General features: G+C 37.1%; 1 protein-coding gene across 2 annotated transcripts; it reads left to right on the top strand.

Moving 5' to 3' along the window:
- Positions 1 to 27,906, top strand: SNX6 (sorting nexin 6). 2 transcript variants are annotated; one of them, XM_082484983.1, is made up of 14 exons: positions 1 to 63; positions 280 to 327; positions 6,016 to 6,120; positions 6,973 to 7,083; positions 8,660 to 8,781; positions 10,732 to 10,855; positions 12,166 to 12,261; positions 13,412 to 13,517; positions 15,982 to 16,057; positions 17,363 to 17,402; positions 18,564 to 18,650; positions 19,589 to 19,748; positions 20,781 to 20,866; positions 27,210 to 27,906. In XM_082484983.1, the coding sequence occupies exons 1-14, from the start codon at positions 58 to 60 to the stop codon at positions 27,261 to 27,263; spliced, it is 1,221 nt and encodes a 406-aa protein (XP_082341109.1). In that variant the 5' UTR covers positions 1 to 57; the 3' UTR covers positions 27,264 to 27,906. The 2 variants fall into 2 exon arrangements, with proteins under 2 accessions (XP_082341109.1, XP_082341108.1); XM_082484982.1 differs by having other exon boundaries at positions 14 to 63; positions 277 to 327.
- The last annotated feature ends 77 nt before the right edge of the window (positions 27,907 to 27,983 follow it).

Genomic DNA, 27,983 nt, shown 5'->3' with positions numbered 1-27,983 from the left:
CCCGCCTGGCCGCTGGGCTGCGGGCGGGCCGGCGGGCGCGGAGCGCGGCGAGCAGCCATGATGGTGGGTCTCGGGGCGGCCGCGGTGCCGGGGCGGGGCGGGGCGGACGGGCGGGTGGCTGCGGCCGGGTCGCTAACCTGTGCGCTTATGTCTCTTCTTCCCCTACGCCCCCCTCACCCCTCCTCTGCCGCCACCGCCACCACCTTCCCCTGCCGCCGGCCGTGCCCCTCCGCGTCCCCCCGGCCCGCTCCGCCTCCTCCTCCTCGTCGCCCCCAGCAGGAAGGCTCGGACGACGGCCCAGATTTCCTCTCCGAGGAGGACCGAGGTGTAAGTGCCGCGGGGAGGCGTTAGGGACGCCGGTGCCGGGGGTGATTGGGGGGGAGGGCGGGCAGGGGTGGCCCCGCTCCCCTGGGGGGGCCTCCCCGGGCTGCCCGGGCCGAGCCCGCTGGGGGTTACCGGGGCGGGGACGGGGGATGCCGGGGGGCGGCGGGCAGTGAGGATCCCGGTTGTTTGTCTGCCGGGGGTCTGCTGGTGTGGAAAGAGCACAGCCGCCCTCTGGAACTGGTCCCTGCCCGCCCCTGTGTTTTGCCTTGATTTTTTCATTGTTCTGTCACCCAAGTTGTGGAAGGACAGTCCTTCAGTGCTTTCCTTGGAATAGCTTGAGTGGGGCTCATGTATGCTGCTGGAGGTGCCTCTTCTCTCTCTGATCCTTCCCGGCTCTGATACGTGCCCCCCATGTCCCCCCGACACACCCAGACCTGGTTGACCTGGTCCTGGTTGACCAGCCCTGTGGAGAGCACCGGGTTCCATCTTTAACCGAGAGCCAGGCCCTGGGTGAAGTAGTCCTGCCCTCTCCTCTCCCTCTAGGCCCCAGAGGTTCTCCCAGAGATGACAATGGGACGTTGACATTGCAGGCGCACACTGCATAATAAACTCTGTATTGAAAAGAAGTTCTGTTGGGGGGACAGGATGCCATGATTATGTTTCTTACTGAGAAAAACCTTTTTCTCCGCCCTGCTGTTTCTGGCCTTCGTTTCTCTTCTGACTGCTGCATCCATCTTTCTTTACCTTGCCTGCCTTACTTAAGCAACAAATCAGCTGATCTAGCATAACTCATTCAGACCAATTACCCCTATCGGTTAGTGTCTTGAGAAAGACAGACCCTGAGCGAGGTAGGAGAGCAGCTTCTGGGTTGCTTAGGTTGCCCTGGCCATTGCTTCCTATTAAAGCGGCTACATCCAGTATATTACTAAAAATACAAAATCTGAAAAGCACTGTGTTGGTATACCCTTTTATCCTGCACTCAAGTGTCGAATATAATGTTAAGTGCTAAGTGATTTTTGACTGTATGCACATGGTAGGAATTCAGTGCATTTTATGTTTCAGTTTATGACCAGAAATTAAAAAAGGAATTCTGGTATTGTATTAGGCCAATTCAGCCCACCATAGAGCTTTTGCCTTTAATTGCACAGCTACTTTAGTAAGAATACTGGATAAAAAATAAAGAAGGTGGAAATTGTTCTTTGAGTGTCTTCAGAACAAGGACTGAAGAACTTGTTAATTATGGAGTAACATTTTACATAGGTTGTCCCTGGTATTTAGGAACAGGCATTGAAGTGCACAGTTAAGTTGCCTTTATCTGAAGGTGCAGGTAGAGCATAACAATGCAGATCTGATCCCGTTTGAAACTTGTTTGTTTGGTTATTAGTTTTCCCTCTGAGGCTACAGGTAGTCAGAGTTCACAAGGTAATTTGAAAGCCTTAAGAAATCTCTTAGCAGTCTTGTTTGTGCTGTTGGACAACTTACATCATCTCAGTTGGCCAAGTGCAGTCCTTTTTTTTTTTTTTTTTTTTTTTCCCCTCCCCCATCTTCATCCAGAACTGCAGAATTAAACCAAAACAGTATCCTTCTCCTTTGCCTAATGTTTTTAGGTTTCTTATTTTCAATTGCTCTGGGGTTTTAATTTTTTCTCGGCTGTGTAAATCCCTGGGGCTAAAATGCAGGTTGTTACCTGCATGATTTTGATTGGGATACAGAAAATCTAATCAAAAGCAATACTGGCAGTCTGTTCATGAATGGATTTGCTGTGCTTTAATCTTCAAAACCATAACTTATTTTTTCATCTTTTTAGCAATAGTATCCCTGGTTCTGATTTGTCACCTTCCTCTGTTTGCGATTAAGAAATGAGTAGGTCAAGCCTCTATTTGAAAGCATGGGTGACAACTTCTGGTTAGAGTAATTGAGCTTTGAGTTTTGAAAATCAGTACTCTTTCCTCTCTAGATTTCAGATATCACTATAACAACTGTACTTTTAACTCTTCAGAATCATGTTGGTCAGCTACAGTTGTGTTAAGTTTCACGTGGGGGTGATGGGATGAAAAGAGGGCTGGAAGTTATGCTGATGCCACATAAAACACTAATTCTCAAACAATTGTGTTATACCATATGGAGCCTTTTCCGGAGAATTGTAAAACAGAGCACTGAGAATCATCTTTGAGGAAGTAGCAGTGGGTGGTCTGTAGAAGGAACTTATAATAAGTGGTCTGCATAAAATGAACTTGCGGGAATTGCTTTTCTAAAATCTCATTTAGGAAGATACTATTGAGTTCTCTTGGAGTAACTCAGTTCCTGTTGGGCTTTTTGTGTGATCTCTCTAATGTAAACAATACGTGCTTTGAAAGGTGGTATACTAGTACTGTCTTGTGTATTTTATATCTGTATAAACTTTAGCCGACTTGGCCAGTGCTCTTGTCTACTCATTTAGGGGAAATGAGCTATTCCTTAGAGCAGGTCTGCTTGAAACTTAATGCCCTGATGACACTTTGTAGTCTGTTGTTGTAAAAGTATTATTGTTTATCTTGCTCTGTGTATTTATCTGCCTGTAAAGAACCTGCTGAAAAAAAAAGGGTCCTTTTTCTCTAACATCTTTGAAAGAGCTTAGAGTATAGGAGTTACTGTTGTTAAGGGTTGACATTACCTAGAAATGTAAGGTTTGCTTGTTTCCTTTGTCTCTACCGGTTTCCTCCCATTATCATTTGAAGTATAATTGATCCTTAAGCAAGGGCTTAGCTGCTAAATCCTCTTCTTGCATTGTGTTCTTGTTTAGTACTGTAACATTGCTTAGCTCTTGTTTTGGCTTCTGGTATTTTCTAGACCCTTTGAATAAAATGGGCTTTCTTGGTATATAGCATAGGAAACCGTAAAGCAGCTAAATTAAGTTAGCTTTTGTTTTGCAAGTTGTTCAGCATGGGTGTAGAGCATGTATCTAAGCATAAAGTGACTGTGCTATGTTGTACGTATTAGATTGTTGGGAAGGGGGGCAAGATACAAAGGGACTGTATCCTACCTCAGTTTTTTCCAGAATTTAAGGTACTTTTATTTCTGTTTTCATCCAAATAAGACTTTTCATCCACATCAGGTTTTGTAGCATTTTATTTTTTTCATTTTCTCCTCCCTTCATCCCTAGTGAACCATCCTGTGGGGCGATTTTATTTTGGAAGTACTGATGAAGAGATTGCTTAAGTTGTGTGATGATATTGTTTGTGAATTTAATTCCCAGTAATGCAATATGAACCATTGTGTCACATGAATGCATTTAAAGTCCTTCAACTTTCTGATTGTCTTTGACACCTTTCATAAATGCTTCATTACCATTGTAGATTAAAATGTTCCCTGTTGGCAGTCAGGTTACACAGCATAATTTAACATATGATTAAACTCTTCAAAACTGTTACAAACTTAACTCAGTATAAATCAAACAAATAGTCCTTTGCAGTTAGTTGTATGTCACGAGTGAAGTTGTCATGTTTAGGTGGTTTGTAGTTTTCTAAGCACAGCTAAGCATTTTGTTTCTAAAGTTGTGAATAGTGCATATGGCCAGGGTGTGCTGCAGTAGCGACTGCATAGTGACAAATTTGAACAGCTGTTATACTGAATCTTAGAATTTTGTATTGTACCACTTTTATAAAAAAAAAAAAAAAAGTGGAAAAAAGGCATTTTAGTAGAAATTTTTGGTGGCCCATGAAAGACTACAAAAATACCGTTTGAATAATTCATATGATTTGCTGAGATTACTCTGTGTGTGTTAATATGTTCTGGGGGACCAGAGAAAAATAAACAGTACCCCAGACAGTGTAACCACCAAGAACTTTTTTACAAACTGAAAAATGTGGTGTCATGACATAAGGCAGACATTGCTATGTCAGATTATATTTTTGTTTCCTAAATTAGATGTTAAGCACATTGGAAACTCAGTGGGAGCTAGGAGATTCTGCCTCTGAGAAGTGATCTGCCATGGATCGTTGCATGATAATGTGCCTTTGTGTGAGGCAGTGACCCTCTAAACCTTGGGAAAACAAAACAAAAAGCGATGCCTGAATCACATGTGTGAATATGTTACTGTGCGGTGGTATTAACGATTTCCAGCTTTGCTGTAAGGAAAAGCTATTACTATTTGTGTAATAGCTATTGAACTGTTACATTTTGCTAGCCTAGCAGAATATGCTAGACTGTATGATTTTGGTTTGCTTTAATATGCTAATTCTAAGATGTGTTAGTCTGGTTGCTGCTACATATGCAGCAGAGTTGTCCATGCATTGAGGGTAGCAAGAAAACTAGAATGGGAGCTGACTGCTGTGATTTAAGATAAGGATTAAGATAGCTGGTGGAAAACAAGATGTGGCAGTTGATGCTTCTCTCCTAGTGCTGTTCCAGTGCCTTTCAGCATTACCTTCAAAATCTGCTCATGTGTAACCTTTGTACTGTGTATTGCCGATACTTAAAGCATTTTTGTACTTGAGTAGGGACTTCAAAATGGAGTCCTGAAAAATTTTGTGGGGAAAAAAATATGTATATTTGTATGGCAAAGCATTTTTGTAATGTAGAATGTGACATTTCTAGAAAAAACGCAGCATCAAAGAAAACACTGTCTCAGTAAAAAGTAAGCCTCATGAGCATGACGTTGAATTATTTTTTGACAGTGTGACTGGGGAAGATTTCAGAGGTAGCCATAGCATGTGTCAAAATATTCTGAATATCTCTTGATCATGGTGGTAAGATTGTCATGGGACAAATTGCTCTAGAACAAGAAGGGTGCGAGGGTGAGGGGACTTGGATTTCCATTTGGGGTCTATATGAGGTTCTAGTTTCACCAAGTACTGTTGAAGCCTTTGATCCAGTTACTGCCAAACATTGCGGTGCTCAGATAATCTTCCAATTTTTTTCATATTTGATCATTGTCTCATTTTATTTTTGATGTGACTTTGGAATGATTTTGTTTCATGTCTTGTGGAAAAAATATGCATATTCCTTGCACTTTTACCATTTCACATGCTGATTTTGAAGAGATTGAAATCTTGATTTGTTTTTTTGGGGGTTGTTTTTTTTTTTTCCCCCCCTCTTTCTTTTCAGAAAAATATTTCCAAGGAGACTTAGATCTGTGAAGTTCAGGATGTTATTTTTTAAGCTTTTTCAGTATATTGTGGGAAATGTTAAACAAAAGAATAGTGTAAAACAATGTGAGTAAACCAGATCTTTAATAGCTCTTGCTCCTTTAAATATAGGATCATTTTTCTCCTTAGTTGTACCTTTCCAACTCTTAGTACCTTTATAATTACCTTTACAAGTACATTTACTTACATCGGGTTGTCGGTTTGGGGGAGTCGGGGAAAGAGAAAAATGAAGAGAAAAACCTACTGAACTTGCTGCTGTCTGTAAATGTACTTTGTCTTGATCATCTCAATTATTAGCAAGTTAACAATATACAGAAATAATAATAGTGCACTAACAAGGAGTATGGTAAAGGAAACTATTCGAATGGTCATGTGTGCCATAAGGAGTACTACTGAAATTTCTTTTCCACTAGAAGTAACCTTTTAATGTTGGGGGTTTCTTGTAATCTATCTTCAGTTTTTTAAGGATGTTCAGCATTCAGGATCAGGGTTCTTCTTAAGAGAAGAATAAGGGAAATATAATTAACTTTTTTCATTTAAGCTAAATAGATTTTTCTTTGTTTAGCTTAGAGCAATAAATGTAGATCTCCAGACTGATGCTGCTCTGCAAGTGGATATCTCAGATGCACTCAGTGAGAGGGACAAAGTGAAATTCACTGTCCATACAAAGGTAAAAGCCTGGGTTTGTACACTGAACATTTTATTAATTATATAGAAAAGAAATTTTGCTTAAACTGTTTATTAAACAAGTGTAACACAATCTAAAGGAAATGAGAAGTAGCATTATCTCATGTTTAAGAGTGCGTAGCTGCAGTGCTTAAGAAAAAGATGGCTAAAAAGTTAAGAGGTTAAAAAACTTTGTAGAAAAAAGCTACGTTCAGTTTTTTGTACTGATGTGTTGTCATGCCATTCCTATGGTTATTAATTGGCCTATTTGCAGGTAGAATCTTTAGTATTCTTCAGTATAGTTTTTTATTAGTTTAGCCATGGTTTCACATTCTAAAAATATATTTCATAATGGAATTACATTCGAGAATAATTTTCAGTTACTGCTTGTTTATGGCTTTTCTTCCCTTTTTTTTTTTTTTTTTTAGATTTGAATGTTTATTGATTGCAGAATCACAGAATAGTTGAGATTGAATAAAATTTCTGGAGATGATTTAGTCCCTTCTCTTCCCTCACTCCCACCATTAAATCAGGGTGAAACAGAACCCATTTCTCAGGACTTGTCTGTGTGGGTTTTGAATATCTCTAAGGGTGGAGACTCCACAACCTCTTTGGGCAACCCATTCCAATTGATTGCTGCACTAATTAAGACAGCGGTAATTAATGCTCTATGAACTTTTTCAGTGAAATCCTTACTTGGATGATTGGGTTATTTTTAGGGGGATATTTTTGTTGTTCCTTCAAGGTGTTTTTCATATAGTAATGAAAAACATTGTGGGTTTTGGTTGGGGTTTTTTGGTGTGTGTGTGTTGTTTTGTTTTGTTTTGCATAATTCTTCCTACTTTTCCCCTTCTAGAGTTCCTTACCAAATTTTAAACAAAATGAATTTTCTGTTGTCCGGCAACATGAAGAGTTTATTTGGCTTCATGATTCTTTTGTTGAGAATGAGGACTATGCTGGTTATATCGTAAGTATTACAGTTCTTTTCGTTTATGTGGACTGTATCAGAAGTACTCGTGACTGCTTTTAAATACAATGGAAATGGCAGGTGTTCGTGCCTTCTAAAATCAGATCAGATGTTCTAATACTTCATTTTATGCAATTACACAAAATTAATGGTTGAAGCAAGCTTGGAGGAAAGTTATTGTAGTTGTCATACTTTCTTGCCTTTCACTGCTAAAGAATGAGTAGTTTAATCTGTACCCGAGTGTATTTTTAGTCCAGTGTGTTAAAAGTGTGGGAGATAGGCAAACTGTATAACTTGCTGGTATTGTTTTTGCAAGCTAATGTTTAACTTAGTTGCAAGTTTCATGTTGCCTTTGTTTTATGGCAGAGTGCAGTAACTGAGCTCTAGTAATTAGACTTTTCCAGTTTTCATCACGAAGGTCAGAATCATGTTACCATAAATCAGTTGGAGGGGTAAAAACCAATGCAAGCACCATCTAGAACTACAGGGAACCTTAATACACAACTTAACAATTTATGTTTTGAAGTCTATTTCAGGCCTCTGGGGAATAGAGGTCCCAAAACAGTCACATTACAAGACTGCCTATTAAAAATGGGTGTTGCTGTTCATACTTCAATTACAAATAGAAATATTTGTCATCATGGTGTGAAAGTTAGGTATTCATTTTCTGTTTTGGGGTCTGTCTACTGATTCAGAAGATAAACATCTATTTCTAATAGTGGGTACATTATGATGAGTATAATCTGTGATGTGTCATACCATTCTTGAGCTAGTCTTTTTTTTTTTTTTTTTTTTTAGTCAGAAAAGCTATTTGAAGTGACTAGGCCTTCAGTGTGGTAATAACTACTTTCAGACAGTTGATTGCATAGATGCTGTTTTTTTCTTTCTTGTAATGCATTAATGTAATGGGCAAATATCAGTGAACTAAAATTTAAGGATAGTTTAGCTTTGTTCTGTGTCCCTTTACTGATAGGAATTCAGGATTAGTTTGACTGTGGTGTTTTCTCTTTCAATTTTAGTATATTATATTACAGGATTAACCTAGAGGCTTGTTTACTGTGTGCTTTGTTATTTCAACAGATGTATCTTTAATGTCAACAGTGCTGCAAGAAAGAACTAGTGCCCGCAAGCAATATGGAATTTATTTATTTATTTTGTTTAAAGTTTTGGGGAGTTATAAATGGATGGTGTGAAAACAATTGTGGAATTTTTTTTTCTTTAAACAAGAAAAAAACCTTACCAAATAAGCTAAAACAAAACTAATTATAAAATAAGGATTTCAAATTTTAATTCATTATAGTGGGAAAGCTAGGTATTATTTGGTTTCTGTTGTAATTAAACTACTGAAGCCATTAGTTAAGTCTTTAGTAATCTTCAAGGACACTTGGCCAAAATTGGTATAGTAATGCAGCATGTCTAACTCATGAATGAGAGAATTTATCCGTAAATGCTGTAATGAATGATGAAAGAGAGAGGCATATATTAGAAAGCTGCAGGCAATTTACAGTTCCTGTACTGAATGAATGTTTTTTGACTGAGAAGATAAGCGGTTAAAAAAAAATTGATTCAATTCCAGATTCCACCAGCACCACCCAGGCCTGACTTTGATGCCTCAAGGGAGAAATTGCAGAAACTTGGAGAAGGGGAAGGATCAATGACTAAAGAAGAATTCACCAAGATGAAACAAGAACTGGAGGCGTATGTAGACTTGATTGCTACTTTTTTTTTCTTTTTTTTAATCCCTCAACTTTTAATGCTGTTTGCTGTCCCGTGTTTCTGATTTCACTGTAATGGTTCCTTGTGAGATATAGGCTTGAGAATTCAGTTGCTCCATAACCAGGGTTATCTTAGTGATCATGATCAGAGCCATTAGGAAAATTGTAGAAATAATTTCATGGAAGATATTCTGAAAAAGGAAAAAAAAAATCAACTTGTTCTTGAGCATTCTTTTATAAGGAAAAAAACACAGAACACCTGCAAAGGGAGGAGGTAACCTCTATATTTTTTTTAGTTCTGGTGTTCTACATTTTATAAGCATAATGAAACTTTTAAGTTTTATACGTGTAGTGATTGAAGTAGGGATTTTTGCATGTGGTTGGTACTGTAAACATAGATGCCAACCTTCTGTTCCCCAAGAAATATGGAGATTACTAGAAAATACTTTTTTTGACACTCCCTTGTTTTTGCACAAGGAGAATAACTTCCTGAAAAATAGTATTTTCCCTTACTGCTAATTTAATGTGTATTGAAATATCTGCTCTAAGGCTTTTTGTTCTTGGGTTACGCAGTGAAGTTTCTCCTTGCTTCATCCACTTTCCTTATCATGCATTCACTTCTTTGATCTTTTTCCTGTCATTGGTTTCAGTTTTCAAGTGTATATTTACGCTGCTTCTAGACTGCTTCTATCAAGAGCTCTGAATTGGCAAGAAAAGTACATAGAACTCTTAGAACTGCTGTTTTCCCTCCGAACTCCAGCTGCTGTGAGCACATGTCTTAAAAAGCTCTGTATTACTGTTATGTAAAGTGTAATTTATAGCAGAGTAGATATACACTTCATATGCAGAAAACTGGAAATTTAGCAAAACACTATAGATTTTAAAGAATCTGTGGTTTTCCAGCGGCCCTGATCATGATTCTCTTGTGGTCTGGTTAGGGGTTGGATAACACAGAAAACTTTGGGTTTCTTCTACTGCCACCTCCATCCTCTGCATCCTCCTTTTTTGTCTTCACTGAATGACTACTACTCTCACTGAGATCAAACATCTCCCAACACTGGCCCTGCTGGTTTGCTGGTATGTAAATCTTAACCTCCTTGCACATAGTGGAAGCAAAAGTGTTGATTATCATTTCACTGTTTGACCTCAGAATGGGGAAAAGAGACCCTTCCTCATTTCTAGACAAGTTACATCTTATTCATTGAATCTGCAAAGCAAAATGAATTTTAGCAAACTTGTATTGATAAGAATGCCTTCCTCTTAATTAAATCACAAATGAGTAATTGCTTTCAAGTTGAGTTGGCTGAACTGGGCAGCTATGCCTTTGTCATGGTTAAATGTGATTTTTTTTTTTTTTTTTGATTGCACCTACCAAATGCAGCACTGGATTTCACTTCTAGAACCACTATGAAGCAAGACAGCCCAAAAAGGCTAGGTGCTTTAACATGAAATAAAAGACTGCTATCTAAAGAGCTAAAAGAACTACATGAACATTTAAATAAGTAAGGAGGGTGCAAATAGGCAAGGGGATGGAGATGGGGAGGAAGGAATTTGCACATTGGCTACATAGTGCCTAGTGACTGTAATCTGTGTCTCAGTTTCTTGATTTTTGGGGAGTTGGGGAAAGGACAATAAAACGAGGTTACACTTTCAGCAAACCAGTCTGTGTTAGCTAGCCTTAAAAACCAGAATGTATTTGTTGAATCTGCATTAAAAGTCTCTCCATAATATGTTAGGGCTTCAAATTTCCCCCTAGTATTAACATTGTACTACTTATTTATCTATGTATCAAATAACAGAGTGATAACCCATACTATATCAGCTTATAATTTTGTATCCTTACTGAGGATCTCTTAAAGTTGCTCACTAGGTTTATCTCAAACTTAATTGCTTCATGGGAAATTCTTATGTATGTCTTGTTTCTTGTTTTCAGTGAATATTTGGCAATATTCAAGAAGACAGTTGCAATGCATGAAGTGTTTTTGTGTCGCGTGGCAGCGCATCCTATTTTGAGAAAGGATTTAAATTTCCATGTATTCTTGGAATATAATCAGGATGTGAGTATTGAAAACTGAATTGCTGGCAAGAGAAATCAAGATGTACTTTTATGGTAGGATGGAAAATTGATTAAGAGGGCTTTACCTCCTGGAGCAAATTGCATCAATTCCTTCATACCAAACATATTTGTATTGTAAAAGTTAGAAATTCATTTAGTCTGTAGGAGTTCATTTTGCTGCCACCTGGGGAACCAAATGCACTGTGTGCTCTAGCCTCAGCATCAAAAATATTAATGAGAATCCAATAGGTTTTGGATTTAAAAGATTAGCTTTTGGTGGTGATTTCCCATGATGTTATACTTGTCCACTCTTTGATTATTTTTTTTTTTAATTATTTTTTTTTTTTTTGTGGGGAAGGATGATACAACAAAGATGGAATGCTAATTTTTAGGATTTTGAGCCATGGTTTAAATTCTGTTGTGAACAAAACTAGAGAGGATTTCTAATGAAATGTTCTGATAAGTAAAGCCCTTTTGTTAATAATGTAGGTGAAAATTTGGTTAATTTTTTTTCTAGGTATTGGACAAGTGTGGCTATCCACATGTTACATACTGAGTTGCTATCTAATTTTGAGTTACTGGAGAGGACTTTCTGAATTCCTAATAGCTCTTTGGTGTTGGATTTGGTGGTTGCTCATATTCTGCAAACAGTTTTTAGTTGCTTTTTAAAATTGCAGAAATCAGCATTGAATGTGGAAAAAAAATCATTGCAAAGATTGGCTCAACTGAGTACATGCTTAACTTCAAAATATGTTTACAGACAATCCTCATGTTGCTTGAGGTGGAAATGCTTACTGGTTCAGAAACTCAGTTTACCCAAACTGGTAGAATTTAGATGGACAGGAAGAGTGTGAGGAGGCTGAAACCAACATTATCCTCAGTGCAGTGAGGGGTAAATGCTTCTGTAGTTTCTGAAAATCAAAGATCTGCCATTCTACACTTAACCTAATATAACCATATTTTGCTCTTTTGACTCAATAGCTATACTGTGCGTGATAAATACTGTATTATTGATAACTGAAATGTACACCTTGTACATTTGGTATTATCTGTAGATGCTAGAATGTTGCTGATTTTCCTTTTCCTCCCCTGGAATAGTATTTTAGGTGATAAAGAACAGTCTAGTAAATGAGGTAGTCTGTCATTCTGGGTGCATGGTGCCCTGTACCCATTAATGCAGAGTATAAGACTAAGCAGAGGCAGGAAAACTGGTAGCAAGTTGTGGTATGTAGCTCTGTTGTGGTTTTGTTTCTTAAAGCTTTTATTGCCTCCAGAAAATGAACTAACTTGATAAATGAATTTATTTTTCAGTTGAGTGTTCGTGGGAAAAATAAGAAAGAGAAACTTGAAGACTTCTTTAAAAATATGGTTAAATCAGCAGATGGTGTCATCGTTTCAGGAGTAAAGGTGATTACTGCTTAACATCCCAAGATTTAAAATGTATTAACATTGTTGTCCCCTTTTTTTAATGAAGCAGAATTTTACATAGCTACAAAAATGGGATTTTTGTAGCATTCTGAGTTAAGAATGAGGCAGAGCATGGGAAGGAACCTGTGGCCCTGGATGCAAGATAACCGAGAGCTATCCGATTGCTTCCATGAAAGAAGGCTTTCAGTACTCTTTTCCCCTGTTTTATGAAATTAAGCATTATTAAAATCCACAGATAATTGATAATCTGTCTTTTGTTCTGTCCTGTCATTTTATATAGTGGGAAGGTGCACTAGCTTTGGCAACTGCTGCACACACACACACACACACACACACACACACACACACAAAGTTGAAAGATTGGTTTTATAACAAGACTAAATTTTGCAGAAGATTATTTTGATCTCCTTCCCTTCTAGTGGTAACTTCCAATTTGCAAACAAATTAGAAGAGCTAAAGTTCCTAGTTGTAAAATCAGTTTTGAAACTGCTGGGAGGTGGATATAACCGTGCATTAATTACAACTTGGACAAAAATATGAAGTCCAAATAACCAGCAGTTTTAGTAATGAAAACACGTTGTTCAAAGCCCCTGTTGTAGGCTATTCTGTGGTATTGAGCATCTGTGCTATTTTAGAGAGCTTTTTGAAAAAATATAAACCAAATATATAAAATTGTAATACAGAAAATATTAAAGTTTAGCTGCATTTACCAGCTTGAAAGAAACCTGTCATCAGGATCAGTGTTCCTGAGCTAGAAATTCGTATTGTCTCTGCTGTGACTGCAGCATCTGTGCAACTGGGTGTCTTTCTTCCCCCTTCCCCTTTTCCTAGGTAGATGTCCTTTTATTAAGTTCTTGACATTTATTCTATTTTTTGTCATCAAAGTGGTAGTTAGTAGTGAAATTCTTTCCTTCACTTCAGGTTTAGTTATCTAGAGCTTTAAGATGCTTGTTAATAAAACTTCAGATTGTGATAAAATAAATGAAGAAGAAATCAGTTTACATAAATGGTGTTTTAGACAATAAAAATTTCATGTCACAGTAACAACTATATGCAGATGTACTCTGCAGTTGCTCTGTACCGAGTGAGTGAAATCCTGTTTTTTTTAAATTGTTCTTGTTTTTTGTAGGATGTGGATGACTTCTTTGAACATGAAAGAACATTCCTTGTAGAATATCACAACCGAGTCAAAGATGCCTCTGCCAAATCTGATAAAATGACAAGATCACATAAAAGTGAGTTCTTTTTCCAGCATGAAAATAGTACTAGTTAAAGTATACAGAAGTGATTAGTGGGGAGCAGTAATTTTTAGTTTTCTTTTTGCATGTGAGAAGTTACTTAACTTGTCCAAGTGTAGCCTTTGGATAGTCTAAAGAAGTTCAATCTGACTTTCAAAGTTCAGCCTTTGCAGTAATAGACCAGATGGAATAAGAACAGCCTGAAGCGACACTGAAGATAACCTGATTCTTCGTGCTGTCCCTTTGAAGAGAAACACGCTTTATGTAATAATATTTTTTTTAAGTTGGTGTGTTAGTCTTTAGAGTGTAAAGGTGGGTAATATAGCAGTGCATGTGATTTTACTCCTAATGAAGTTGTTCTGGATTAGGTGAGCTTGCATTCATCAGAGTGCAATTTCTTGGCACACTAGGCATTACGTTATCTTGCTGAGCTGTGAACTCCTGTTTGGGCCATTAGTTCTAGTCCAGGAAGTCAGGTTTCCATTTTCCAGCCTTTTAGAATGGAGACTGGAATGTGTATATTCAGTAGCTTGGTTTGCAGGACCCCTTTTCTTACTGAGGTGAGATTTTCCACTTAGCTATTGATTTCTCTTCCTGAGCTGCGTGCTAGCTAACATGATTTCTGGAAGCTCTAGATAGTCTTCTCAAGTGCAATGCATTTATTTGAGAAAATGGAAAATCTTTGGTTTAGGACTACTGTGTTTGGTTTAGGATTACTGTATTTTGAGAAGCTCAGAAAAAAGCTGACCTTTATTGCCCTTGATTTTATATTTTTGTGCCCAGATAAATCAAAACTGAACTACTAGATTCCATCTACTTTCTTGAAGGTTGTGTCTGATGAACAGATTCTGTATTTGCTATCTACAGTAATATAGTTCACACAAAACCAGACCACAAACCTTTTATGAGTCTTGATTGGTAAGGACTCTAAAGTGGATATTGAATGAGACATTAAACCAAGAATTTACTGAGCTCTTCAGATGCTTCTCCTCCCATTGTATGAAGACTGAGTCTTTTGTAGCTTTAGTATCTATGCTAGGAGATGGGGAGAGGCAGTTATGACTTAATGAAGTACTAAGGGACCCTGTGTCTTCATTCAGTTCCCATCTGATGTGGTTTCTGGTGTTTTGTTTGCTTTCTTAAAATGAAAATTGAACTTAATTCATGGTACTTAGGTGCCAAACTTTAGTTCATGAGCCAGCCTTTTGCGTTGGTTGTAGAACCAGCAAAAATGTTAGAAATTAGATTGTAGAGGATCTGATGGGAAAGGATTGAACAAACTTGTGACAAAGCTTCACTGGTTTTCAGACTCAAATCACGTAAGATGTTTATTGACAACTTTTATCAAACTGCTAATTGGGACAAATGGCACCTTTTGAAATTCTGGCTAGAGGAGTAGAGCAACGACCTGGGAAGCCCATTTTGGAAACTGGCAATCTGCAGTTTATGGATAACTTATGATCAACAGAGAACGGCAGGGCTTGCAAAGCTACTGACTTCCTATTTCCAGCCAAAAATCTATTTTAAAGTTTAAATGGGAGGAAAAGAAGGGATGGTTAATGGCTTCCTAATACCATTTTTCGCTATAACCAACTTCAGTGTTTCCCTTGGGATGTATGGAGTAATGAATTGGGTGGAAGGTGACCCACTCAATCTGTTAAAACAAGGTTGTGTTATTTAAAAAAAAAGATAATTCTGCTTAAAGGCATATAAACTTCAAAAATAACAAGTATATATATTTTCCTGTTCATTGCTTGGATCTATTAGCGTTTTCGTCATCTGTTGAGTTTATACTAAAAGCTCTTTAAAAAAAGCCATCTGTGCAAAGATTTGATTGTTATGATTACTATATAGCAATACCTCACTAGTCAAATTATGCAGCCTTCTTTACAAACCCTGCTTCTAATTGCATTGTTTAAAATGCTTTAACACTAATGCTACTTCAACCAGTGACCACTTGTTGATGCGGTAAGGATTTCCTGAAAATTAGGCGTGCGCTCAGGAAGGTGTTGTGCATATAGTGCTGTAGTTTGGAGTTTGTATTCAATTTACTTCTCTCAAACACAGCCTTACTCTTTGTTATTGTTTGACTGTGATTTTTTTTTCAGATAGCTTTATACTTTAGATTCAGATTTAAATTCAAACTTCAGCTATTGAGTTTGTACATCTTCCACCAAAATAAAACCTAACAGAGTTGCACAATAAATTTACCCAGTAGGTGCTAATTGTACTAAATATCCCTAGATAAATTACAGACTTCACAATTTGGTGAGAGCACCATGTTTGTTGTGTGAAGTTTTCCTTCAGAAAAAAAGTGACATGATTGAAATTTTATTTCTGCTTTTGTGTTAAAGCATATTCCTTTTGAAAAACACCCGCTCTGGAAGAAAGAGAGGAACTTCAACATTTTCAGAAAGAAGTGGAATGAAATAGTAAAACAAGTGCTTGTTTGTTTTTCTAGATGTGGCAGACGACTATAATAGAATTGGTTCTTCATTATATGCATTAGGAACGCAGGACTCCACAGATATATGCAAGTAAGTTATTATTAATAACTTACGGGGGAATTTGCTAAGCAGCAGTCTCAATGGTGACCTGCTGAGGTAGCAGGTCACTCTGTTGTTACAAGAAAAACAGAATTTATTATTGTTGTATCACATTAAGAGATTTTCTTCTCTAGTATTTCATTTCAGTAACAGGCTGCTTTAATATTTTTGCTTTAATATTTGTCTGGAAAAAAATGCTGTTTTCTGCAGTTTGTAAGAAATTACACAGATGAGATGGAAAATTCCTCATAGGATAAGAAAAAGAACCCATCTCTTTCACCTTTTTTTTTTTTTTTTTTTTTTTAAGTGCTTTACATGCTTTGACATGTGCAGCAAGAATGGGTCTCAGTCTGAGCATACTGATTTTTGTGGGTGTTCCCTGTACTGACATACCGAAAAATAGTTTCGCTGTTCTGGCAGTTTTACTGCCATTAGGAAAAGAAAGGAATTTGCAGAGATCCCTAAAACTCTGAAAATAGAAGATGGTCTCTGTGTACAGATGTTTGTCCTTTAGCTTGACTATGAAGTTTGGTGTATCTGAAAGTAAAACTTAGTTAAGTAGCTTAAAGATGTTGATGCTTGTGAACATGTACACATTAGAGTTAGTATGACGACAGGTAGATGAGTATGAAAGTTAACTTATTTTTATTAATTTACCTGAATTACAGTGATATACTTCCAAATGTGGTGATAGCTTACGTATCGATTACTTTGATTAGAGTATTGAGATTTGATGTAGTCTGTTAGGATCTGTGAGAAATGGCACCTGTCTTCTGTCAAAATGGTATGATTTGGCTGTAATTCAGTCTGCTGTTATACTGAACCCTCCTCGTATTGTCTCCTGTGATGAAGGTGTGCCATATTATTGCTCAACCTCCCTGAATTCAAAGTAGGGCATGGGTCATGTTTACTGTGTGAAGAAAAGTACATTCAAATTTGAGCAAAAGACGCTTGATAATAGAGTAGGACCATTAACCAGCGTGGTGGTGTTTGGGGTTTAATTCACAGAAGCATAAAGAATCTCTGAGGAGCTGTGCAATTATTCTTTAGTAAAAAACATCCATCCGTTATGCTTTGTTTGTCCCTTACCGTAAGTAGTACAATTCCCACACGTTTGAAGTACTACAATTTGAAACTATTATGTTCTCTGAGTTCTATGAATTACAATTCTAAGCAGTGCCTTTGCAGGGCTTTATTTGCAGCCTTTATTGCCTAACACAGATTATATTTTGATTTCTATAAAGTAATTAGACTGTTCAAATTAATGTTGTAATATAAGCTCTTTGCTTTGTGCAGGTTTTTTCTGAAGGTATCAGAGTTATTTGACAAAACAAGGGTATGTACTATGAAGCCTTTTTAGATGTATTCTTTGTGTACATCCTGGAGGCTGCAGGACATCTTGTGTCAATTAGACATTAATGTGTGGATGTTTTATGGATGCTTCTATATGAAGCATTTAAGCAATGCATGGTAGGGAATGAAAAAGTGTAAGATTTCAGTCATCTGTTTTGTAAAATAATTGGGGAGTCTTCAGTCTACTAAACGTTTCTAGGCAGTATGTAACACGCTAGTTAAGCTGCCGTTCCTCTAAAAGGCTTCAAGGCCTTCCATACTTGTTACTGGGTATCGCAGAACCTGTTACAGAAAAAAGAAATGTATTTCTGAATCTGAAAAATGGCAGTCATGCTGCTTTTTCCTGGAGCCAAGATCTGTTTCTGCAATTATTTGACTCAGAAATACTATTGCTGATGCTCCTAACCAGATTTTCAAATATCTTGTCTCTTCTGCCTTATTTGTTTGGCTTGGTAGAGCAGAAGATGCGTGCTATATATCAGGAAAAGCTTTCAGTGAAAAATGTGTGCATTTCTGAAACACAGACAGTTGTATCTGCATAAATAGTACTTTAAAGAAAATGAAGTTAACAGAATTACTTGCTTTGACCTAAAATATTGCCTTTTAGATTTTTTTTTTAATTCAGATTTAAAAATTGCACTTGTAGACTCTGTTTCTAAATTCACTGAAATGTCCATTTTAAATACAAGCAAGTAAGTTTATAGGTATTTTGGACCATTTAATACATGCAGTTACACAACTAGTCTGCAAAGATGCCTTAAAAATTTGTTTTCCTTTCATCTCAAAAGCAACACAAAACTTCTTGTGCAACTCTTTATACTAGATCAGTTTTTGTTTCTCTGCCGTTTTCCTTGTGTATGATCCATATAATTGAAATTAGGAAGAAAGCGTTGTTTAAAATAGAAAGCGAGTTGTCAATTACTGCTTGCACCAGTAGGTCATTGCTTACATTTTAGTATAAAGTCTTAATACTGCTTCTCATGATGCATCATTAAGTATTCTGTCACAAATGTGCAATCTTAGTTTTTGAAAAAGGCAATCTCTCATATAGTGTTGTATGTTTTATGGTGTATTTACATTATAAAAGTGAATACCCAAAGTCCGGATGTTTTTCAATTGATGCTTTTACTTACTGTTTTTCCAGAAAATAGAGGCCCGGGTATCTGCTGATGAAGATCTTAAACTTTCTGATCTTCTGAAATATTATCTAAGGGAATCTCAAGCTGCTAAGGTGAATTTATGGGTTTGGGGTTTTTTTCTGTTCAGTGAAATAGTGTTAAAAAAAAAAAAAGAGAGAGATAGGTAAGGAATCATCTCAAGAAATACACAGCAGTTAGGTTAAAATGCTACCACATCTAGCCTGCAATTTCTCCCTCAACTATAAAACCTGGATCTCAGTTGTATATCAGGAGTAACAATGGAGTTGTTTACTCTGCGACTGAGTATTTGGGACTGTGTGATCCACTTACCAAGGCCAGGTCGCGCGGATAGTTAAAAACAGTGGAAGAGCTGTTGGTGAATTGTTCATGTGTTTGCAAAGTGTTTGCTGCTTATAGATTGCAAGGAATTCTACTTTTTTTTTGTTAATATTGAAAATGGATACTCCAGATTCTCTGCAAGTGCTGATACAAAAACACATGGGCCAAATTTGATACTCTGTATGTACAGCAAATGTCATTCTTAGTGTTGCTTGATGTAAGATGATTAAGTAACATGACAGAAGGAGGAAGCATTTGACAGAAAATATACGTAGCTGGAAGATCACAGCAGTAACTGTTGCACAAAACATGTTACTGCTGTTTCTTGGGCCCTGTGTGTATTTCAAAAACATAATCTAAATATAGTTTGTTTCTAATCTAAGAAGCTGTGAAATTTCCCATAATTTCCCCTTCTTAGGCTTTTTGGAGTATCATCTAGGCCATCTGGTGCTAGCCTTTGTCAGACAAGATGCACAGCAAACGATATTAAATTACGTGTCTGATCCAGTATGGACATTCCTGTGTCCTGCTGGATCAAGTAAGGTGAATGCAAATAATTTAGTAAGACCTGAAATACAGCAAGAAAGACTAAAATTAACCTGATTTTTTTTTTTATTACTTGGTATATACTAAAATCCTTGGGTAGATTCTTGTAAACTCTATACATCCTTTATACTTTTTTTTTTAATAGGATCTCCTATATAGAAGATCTAGGTCATTAGTGGATTATGAAAATGCTAATAAGGCATTGGATAAAGCAAGAGCGAAAAATAAAGATGTGCTGCAAGCTGAAACTACTCAGCAAATATGCTGTCAGAAATTTGAGAAAATATCTGAATCAGCAAAACAAGGTATTTGGGTGGTCTTTGATCTTATGTTACTAATTGAAAAGTAACAGGTTTTAGGATACTGTTAATGAGAATAGATTTTTGTTCTGTTTCCTAAGCAGAACTGTTATCTTTTAATCAGTATCTATTTTAGAAAGTTCAAATGATATTTTCATTTGTCTCCTCGTAGCTCCATTAGGCAGTGTAAAGCCTAGGTTCGAATTATTTGTTAACCACTTTTTTTTTATCTGGATAGGATACAAAATGATAATTGCTAGCATTAAAGGCAAACCTAATTTTTTAATGTATTGTTGAATTTCCCCTTTTGGTTTTATGCATTCTTCTGTGAAGGCAGCAGTCTGTCGCAGAGATGATACTACATTAGAAGAGGGAGGGATCATGAAATGAGATTTCACTGAAGTTGCATAGTTATAGTAGCTCTAGAGAAAAGGAACCTTATTGACATGGTGCCTCTTTCCTGGAAACTTACTCTGTTTTTTAGGCTAAGATTGTTGTGAGTTAGTAGTCATCTGACTCATTATTTGGAGCACATTTGTTCAAGGTTTAAACACCATGCTCTTCTGTTTTTATCATTTAAAAGAGTTGTTTGACCCTGTAAATCTGGCTAATGATTCCTGTAAGTGAGACAGTGGAGGATGAGTGATCCTGTTAGCCACAAAGGTATATGCATAAAGCACACTTGCTTCCTCTGTTCTTCATGCTAGTTTTAGCTTAGTATCTTCCCTGGAGACTTTTATATATCAGCCTGGAAGGAACGGTGCACATGGAATAAGAGAATTAAATGTTTAGAAGTGTCCACATCGCAGTCTTTTCAAGAGAGCTTTGTGTCCACAAAAGGTTAGCTAGAGATGAGGAACTGCAATGGTGATTTGCTTTCATCCAACAGCTCAGCAGTATCTTTGAATGTGCTGAGATGAAACTTTTTTCCTGTTGCCTTCTCTCACCCTTTACCTCTTCCATCCTGAAGGAAAATCTGTTAACAGTTGAGGGCATTAGCAATAATACTGTTAATGAATCCATTTTTATTTTCTATAGAACTGATAGACTTTAAGACAAGAAGAGTTGCAGCATTCAGAAAAAATCTGGTGGAACTAGCAGAACTGGAATTAAAGCATGCTAAGGTAATTGTGATCCTTTTTGGCCTGTGTTTCAATTGATTTTAAATATTATATGCTTGAATAACTGAAATGGCTACATTAGTTTTGTGTCATGTGCACTTCATATCCAGGAAGGCAAATTTGAAGGTAAGCATCATCCAGAAAGGTGAACTTTCTTGAATAAAAGAGAGGAGAAAAAAAAAAAGTATAACTGAAATATCTCTGAGGTACTGCTATGCTTGAGGTGCCTTTGGGAAACTCCTCTCCTTGAAGACAGTTTTGGCTTGAGTTTTGTGTTTCTCTAGCTGTTTGATATTTATAACTGCACAGTTTGAATACCTGCCTATTCTTAAAACCTCATCTCACCATTTTACTATGAGATAGGAAGTGGTTTCTCCTGTTATCCAGATGTTGGGGACTTGGTGTATAGGATAGGCTAACTATTAAGTATGAGATCACACAGGCCTGTCTGAAGTCAGATCAGTAAGTATGCTTTTTGAACCTTTGCCTTTATAGTTTAAAGTGCTAGCAACAGAAGAATGTTGCAGATAGCCTCTTCAGTAAAATAAATTTTTTCAGGAAAAAAAACCTTTAAGGGTCCTGTACTATCCTTACATTTCACAATGTATTTTGATTCTTTTTAATCCATATGAAATTAATATTTTTTGTTAAATCAGGTTAGCTACTGTGATTTCATAGATAAATACAACAGTCTCTTACTTCGACAGTCCCATAGCAGGAGGCAGCTTTCTTTAAAAAGTCAACTCTTTAGCATTTCTCATTCTCATCACAAATCTGAAAGTGCATTGACTACCAAGCTTTGAATAAACTCAGGATATATCTGTTGAAAGGACTAGTTAAGAGGTGTATAGTGTTGCTGAGTTAACTTGTTGCTGCTTTGGACTCTTTTCAGTAGTGTTGATGGTGTCATTCTTCATTCTTCCAAACTCACTGTTTGTAAAACTAATGCCCTGTAAAAAGGGTGGGTTTGGGGACATTTTTTCTTTTTTTTACTCTTTGTAGGTGTAAGTTCAGCTTGATGGGATATTTAGCTGGTAAAGTAATCAGTAAGGTCTGGAATACTCAACTTCTTTTTCAGATGAACAGTGCTTACTTTAATGTGCTGTATCAGAAGTTCAACTATGTTTTCCCTAAAGTCTTAAAACTTCTCATAATACTTGGCATTGTTACAGCCTTCCTACTTCTCTGTGTGCAACAGCTGTCTATAGCCAGCCCTGAGTCTCCCAGAAATCTCCATGTTTGGTCATGAATATACTGGTTCTGGGTTTTAGTGAAATTAATAGCCCTAAGTGTCATACTTACAACAGGGTTTATTGATTTGCCATATTGTGCTTTAATAAGGGAATGAATCCACAGAGCTTCTGTCCTCCTTCAGTCATTGACTCTTCATCACATCTTGTAACTGACGGTTGCTTAAGTCCCTGCATGCCTTGGAGTGGAATGCTTAAAAATGTCTCTGTCTTCTAAAGTATCTGTAAAGAATCACTTGTATTAACTCTCTGTGCAAGTCAAAATCTTGTAGTAATATGTTGTTGAATTTTGACAGCTAATAACTGCAGACGGCAGGGGAAAAATGCTTATTTTCTGTAGCCTTCTACTTACTTGATACGTGCTGCTTGGTGTCCTCAGTTTTCCTGGAAGAGCTTGAACTTTTTTAGCAGTTCTTCATTTGTCTCCACAGCTCGTGTTTAAGACTTAGTTTTTCAGATAGTCTGTCTCAGTCTGTGACTTACCTTGTCTTAGTAAATTTGCTAACAAGGAGCATATAAGGCGGTAATAGAAGGTTTGAACTGTACTCCTGTTTTTGAAAGTGAACTTTTTTTTTTGCTGACCCTTTTCACCTACTTTAATCATGGAGCACTGTAAGATTCACTAGTCAGTTTTGAAAATTTAAAGCTTTACAATTTAAAATGTCATTTTGACTAAACTGTCACTAAGGTGACAGTTCTTGAAATACTAACAAATGTTGTGCCTTCTTGAATTAAAGGATATTTTCTTTCTCACTAGGTTTGAAAGATCTGGTTTTTTTCAAAGCCTGTGTTTCATATTTATTCAAAATAAGCTATTACAGATGGATCAGTTTGGTTGCTGCGCTTTTATTTCTACAGATTCTGAGTTGGATTATTACAGAATTTACAAGTGCAATAGATCATGTTTTTCAATTTTATATAATGGGAAATATTTTTATTATTGCTATAACCAGCGTATTTGAGCATACTCTTATGTATAGGTTTTTATTAGTCTGTACAGAGTACTGAAGGATAAAATGGTTTGCTGGAGACTTTCTGAGGTAGTTCCATAAAAGGAAGAAAGCAGATATGAAAATATTTGGGTTTTTTTTTGAGATAGCATTGTGCCCTGATGTTTGAAGAGCAATATTAGGGGAATATTAAGGTGTCTCCTTATTCCAGTGAGGACATTTTTATACTTGGTGCAACGCGAATCATGAACACTGCTCCCACTTCAGGGAGGCTAAGTAGCCCTAGTTTGGGCTGGGCTAAGCTAGGGTGTTTGTAGACACCTAAGAGCCAAAAAAGGGCTGGTAGAAGCAAAAAGAAAGCTACTTTTTCATGTAGGCAGTAAATTAATGAGGTCAGATCAAAAGCCCCCCCGCTTTAAGGTTCTGAACAAAATACTTTGCCTGATGCTGTGGCAGTCCCTGACTTTATGCTTTTGCAGCTACCGGAGGCAGGTGAAGTTTTAGCAGCCCCAAAATGGGAATTGCTTGGCTTGTCAATGGCACATGGAGCACAGCACTCCCAGACTTTGCAACATGACCTATTATTTCAGTCTAAGTGCTCTTTCCAGCAAAAAAGCTAACTGGGCTGAGAGGCCCGGGCGCAGCAGGTTACACTGCTGCAAGCTTTTGCTGCAAGTCGTCTACTGTGCTCTTTGCTGTAATGAGTACCTCCAGACCAGAGGTCGTGCAGATGCATCTGTCTGAATCGGTCTAGCCATGTGGCTTTTGGACTTGTAGTTACCTGGCACAGAAAGCACGGTGGTGAAATCTGACGCAGCAATGGGTGCTGGAACTCAGCTGAGGGGCTGTCTTTAGGAGGAATTCAGCCCCAGTGAAGGCTGCTGCATGACTTACTGTTAAAATTTATTTGCTCTGGGCAGAAAGAAAAACACAAATCCCAAAACAGAGAGATCACCACACAGAAGCAGTCAGAATGATCGAAGTATCAAGAGAAGGTTTTGAGAGACAGCGTGCATTTCCTGAGCTATGTGGCTCTAGAAGACTGGAGGGTGATAGGGAAATCGAGCTTTTAGTAAATCAGGGACAGTTTATATACAAATACTAAGTGCGCCCTCTATGCCCACTTATGTTTATACTACTTCCTTATAAAATACTTGTTTTAATCTGCTAAAATCCTCTTATCCTTTCCTGGCTGCAGCTCAAGACTTTTGAAAAAGCTAAAAATCAGACTGTGGGTTGAGATTGCTTTAAGTTGATGCAAGTGCAGAATACTGCCAGGAACGATGATGATGCATGACTATTCCTTTCCCTTATGTTGGCACTATTATGTGTGCAGCTGCATAGTAAGATGGAGCTAAAAGTTGCTCTGGGTTTTTCTAAGCTTTATTTTCAGTCTTGTTTTCACAGCATCCCTTATGTCAAAACACACCGTTTTGGCTGGGAGGGTCTGAGAATAAGAATGAGCTGCCTTCTTATTAGCAGTACGTACCCTAGATTTACTTAAAATAGCTGCCAAACTGCAGCTTTAGAGTCTGCTTGGTCTCTGACCTATACTAAGCAGATTGGTGTTTCTTTTCCTGTGGCCATTCTGTCTGACTATCCCTCTAGGTAGCGTTTAGCTTCTGTTTTGCTAACTCTGTATTTTTTCATGACTTCTTGCAGCTGTAGCTAATGTAAGACTTGATTAAGTGTTTGGGCATTCAGTGCAAAAGCTGCATTTAAACCTATTTGGTATTTTAAATAGCTGGATTTTGAGGTGTTCCTGTGTTAGACTTCATGTTCAAGAAGGGAGGTTTGATAGCTGGTGAAACTGCTAAGGTTATAATCATGTACTTAAAGCATTTATAGCCTTGGCTATACTTTTAGAATCCTTTGACAAATTAATTGCAACTAAGCCGCTTCCTTCAAATAAAAAATAAAAAGATCTAAACAGCTCTTTCCACAAATAATAATATATCTGCTGTTGCCTCTCTGGGTTTTTGTGGAAAAAGAATTTGTTGCATTAGTGGCAACAGATGTCTGTTTGGAACTGACAGAAGAAGGGAGTGAACAAAATCCAATGTTAAGGGATTTGGTTAAATGCTTTGTCAGTAATTCGTTCTTTCCTGAAAAGGATGTTTCTGTCACCATGGTTCTGCCAATAACTGTAATATCTAGAGCTTAGGAGCCTGGGTTGGCAGGAAATACTTTTCTGAATCTGAATTTATAGGATTTTCTTAAGCTATGCTGATGTAAGTCAAGTACGTCAGATGTTGCAGCCAGAAAGAGTAATGGCTCACAGCCTCTATTGTCCTTGATTTATTATAATTTAGATAAGGTCGTTCTTGTGAACTTTGTAAATTTGATGTAATGAAAATAAATTATTTGCCTATTTGGAAAATTTCAGTAGACTGGCTGGCTGAATCTGGAAATGACTAATGTATAAAGGACGCCTTGGTACTGTCTTTTCTTCAGAGTGCTACTTAGCGGCCTGTGAATTGCAAACATACCTCATGCTGCTGATGGGCTGTAAAGAGATGGCCAAAAGATTACTGTCATACTTTCGTTATAGGAAACGTGTGCAGTCCACAGTTACGCTTCAGACTGAAGTATTCCTTTTCATTTTTTACTTCTTCACAACCAATAATCAGCTGTTCAGTAACAGAGACCTTAGATTTATGAATCCTGTACACTTCAAAGATGAGCCACCAAGTCCCCATGCATCTTGTGTATTGAACTTGTTCGTACCACAGAATTGCAAGCCTTTTAAATAGCTTGTGACTGTCCTCACCAGTATAGGCATAAAAGGACAAAAAGCTGTTGAAGCTATAACTGAAATGGCTGTCTTCTGGAGAAGACTGAAAAGGATTCAGTAGACACGACTGGGAATCTTCTACTTTGAAGCCTTGAATTCAGATAAATCTGGATTATAAGAACCTTAATGGGGGATAGAATTATGATTTCTCACTATTTTTTTTGACTGTTTATCAAGGACATGCAAATCACAGCTACTGATACTGTTTAATTACATGCTTTTGTTGGAAGTTTTCTTTACAGGTTTCTTTTTGGATCCAAAAAAATTTTAGAAGGAAGCAGATTATTGCTTGTTTATAACTGGGTGTTCAGACTGTTTTGTTCTTGCATTTTATCTGAACCTGATAGGAATTGCGCTTAACACTGTCAACAAGATAATATTGGTTCTTACACAGAGATTTCAGATTTGGGAACAAATCTAGTACAGCTATTTAATAGTGAATAGCCAGTAGTTTAAAGTGATCTAAGCATAAATGAATGCACAAAACGATATGAATACTGTGAATACCAGGTGGTTGGTTTTTTTTTTCTGGAAAGTAAATCCTGGCTTACTTGTTGATCACATTTGCTTAATTCACAAGACTATGTCTTTAAGTGTCAGTTCTTTAAATTCATTCACAAATCTGAAAGTCAACCTGTATGTGTTTATGGTAGAGTCAGAATGCTTTAAATAGGATTAAAAACTGACCTACAGGTGTTTGAAAAGAAGGGCAGAACTTAGCCTTAGAGATAAAGTTTAGTTAATGTTCTGATAGCTCTGGCTCTAATGGCTAAACTCAACTTTGATGGTTAAATCACCTGGCCAAGCATGTAAATCAGTCTGTTGTCTTTCAAACAAGGTGTGTCCTTGAATGGAGCTGCAAGCTTTGATGGCTGCTATAGCGAGGAGGTACTGAGTGCTGCGAACTGGCTAACGCTTCTTGGCGAACTCAGTATTCAGTATAATAAGAATATTTCTGCTTTGGGAATACCATTCCAGTGACAGAGTAATGGCAATACTTTATAAGAAATGAAAACTTTGTAACTTTGAACTTCATTGCTAAGAGAGTACTCTGCAGGGAATAGTTTTTGTGGCCAGACTAGATCTTGGTAAGAAACTTGTGAAGAAACATGGAAAGGGTACTAAATGCTTATTTTTGAATCTCACGTTGGCTACATTTAGTTCCATGACGCAGTGCTCCTACATTCAAAAAACCTCTTTAAGATAAAAGTTACCTACAGAAATATTTCTACATAAGCTTAATACCTTTCTGTTCTCCTTTAGTGCTGTCTTTGCTATTTAAAAACCATCTTTTTGTCACAAGCGTAAAGGAAAGTAGGGAAATATGGTCATATTTTTCTTTATTTTCACAGGGTAACTTACAGCTGCTGCAGAGCTGCCTGTCAGTGTTAAATGGTGACACATAAGCTACGCTCCGTCCTCCCACTAACAAGGGCTGCCCTCCTCTGGATTTTCTTTCCATGACTTTAAATAGGCTTTACAGTTCTCTGGAGAAAACATTTGACAAAGTGCACATAAACAAGCTCCTTCTTTCAAAAGAATTAAAACAAACACCTAAAAGTAGCTCCAGACTATATGAAGCAACTGCATACGTGTTATACATACATACTCATGTTTATTTAATCATTATATGCTTTCATTGTTCAGAAACCAAATGCTCTGTTTTTGTGAAAATAGCCAATATAATTATGTTCATGTTACGAATACTATGATACGGCTGCCAATCTTATTTACCTTTGTAAGTAATTTCTGAAGTTCACCATTTGAAGCACATTGTTCAAATGGCCTAAATATTACCATTAGATATTTGAATATTGTTACTATAATGGCATTGTATACACTGTCTTAGTTTTTTTTTCCATGTACCGATATCAAGAAACTTAATCTTTTTTTCAATTGTGAACATTTCTTAGAAATTTTGGAGAACTTTGTGTAACCTTTATAACTATGATTTAAAAAGAAAAGCAAATGCATTAGTATGTTTGCCTTAACTTGTAGACTAATCCAATTATTGTAAAATAAACCATGAAATCGATGATTTTTCTAAAATTATGCAGACATTGTATCATCTGTAAGCTTAATATTTTCTAGTAAATCAGATTAATTTAATTAGCTTTTTCTCTATT

The sequence above is a fragment of the Vanellus vanellus genome (genome assembly GCF_965231255.1).
Source record: "Vanellus vanellus genome assembly, chromosome: 6".
In the NCBI taxonomy this organism is placed as follows: domain Eukaryota; kingdom Metazoa; phylum Chordata; class Aves; order Charadriiformes; family Charadriidae; genus Vanellus; species Vanellus vanellus.
Note: the sequence above shows the minus strand (reverse complement) of the source record. Positions and strands in the feature narration are given on the sequence as shown.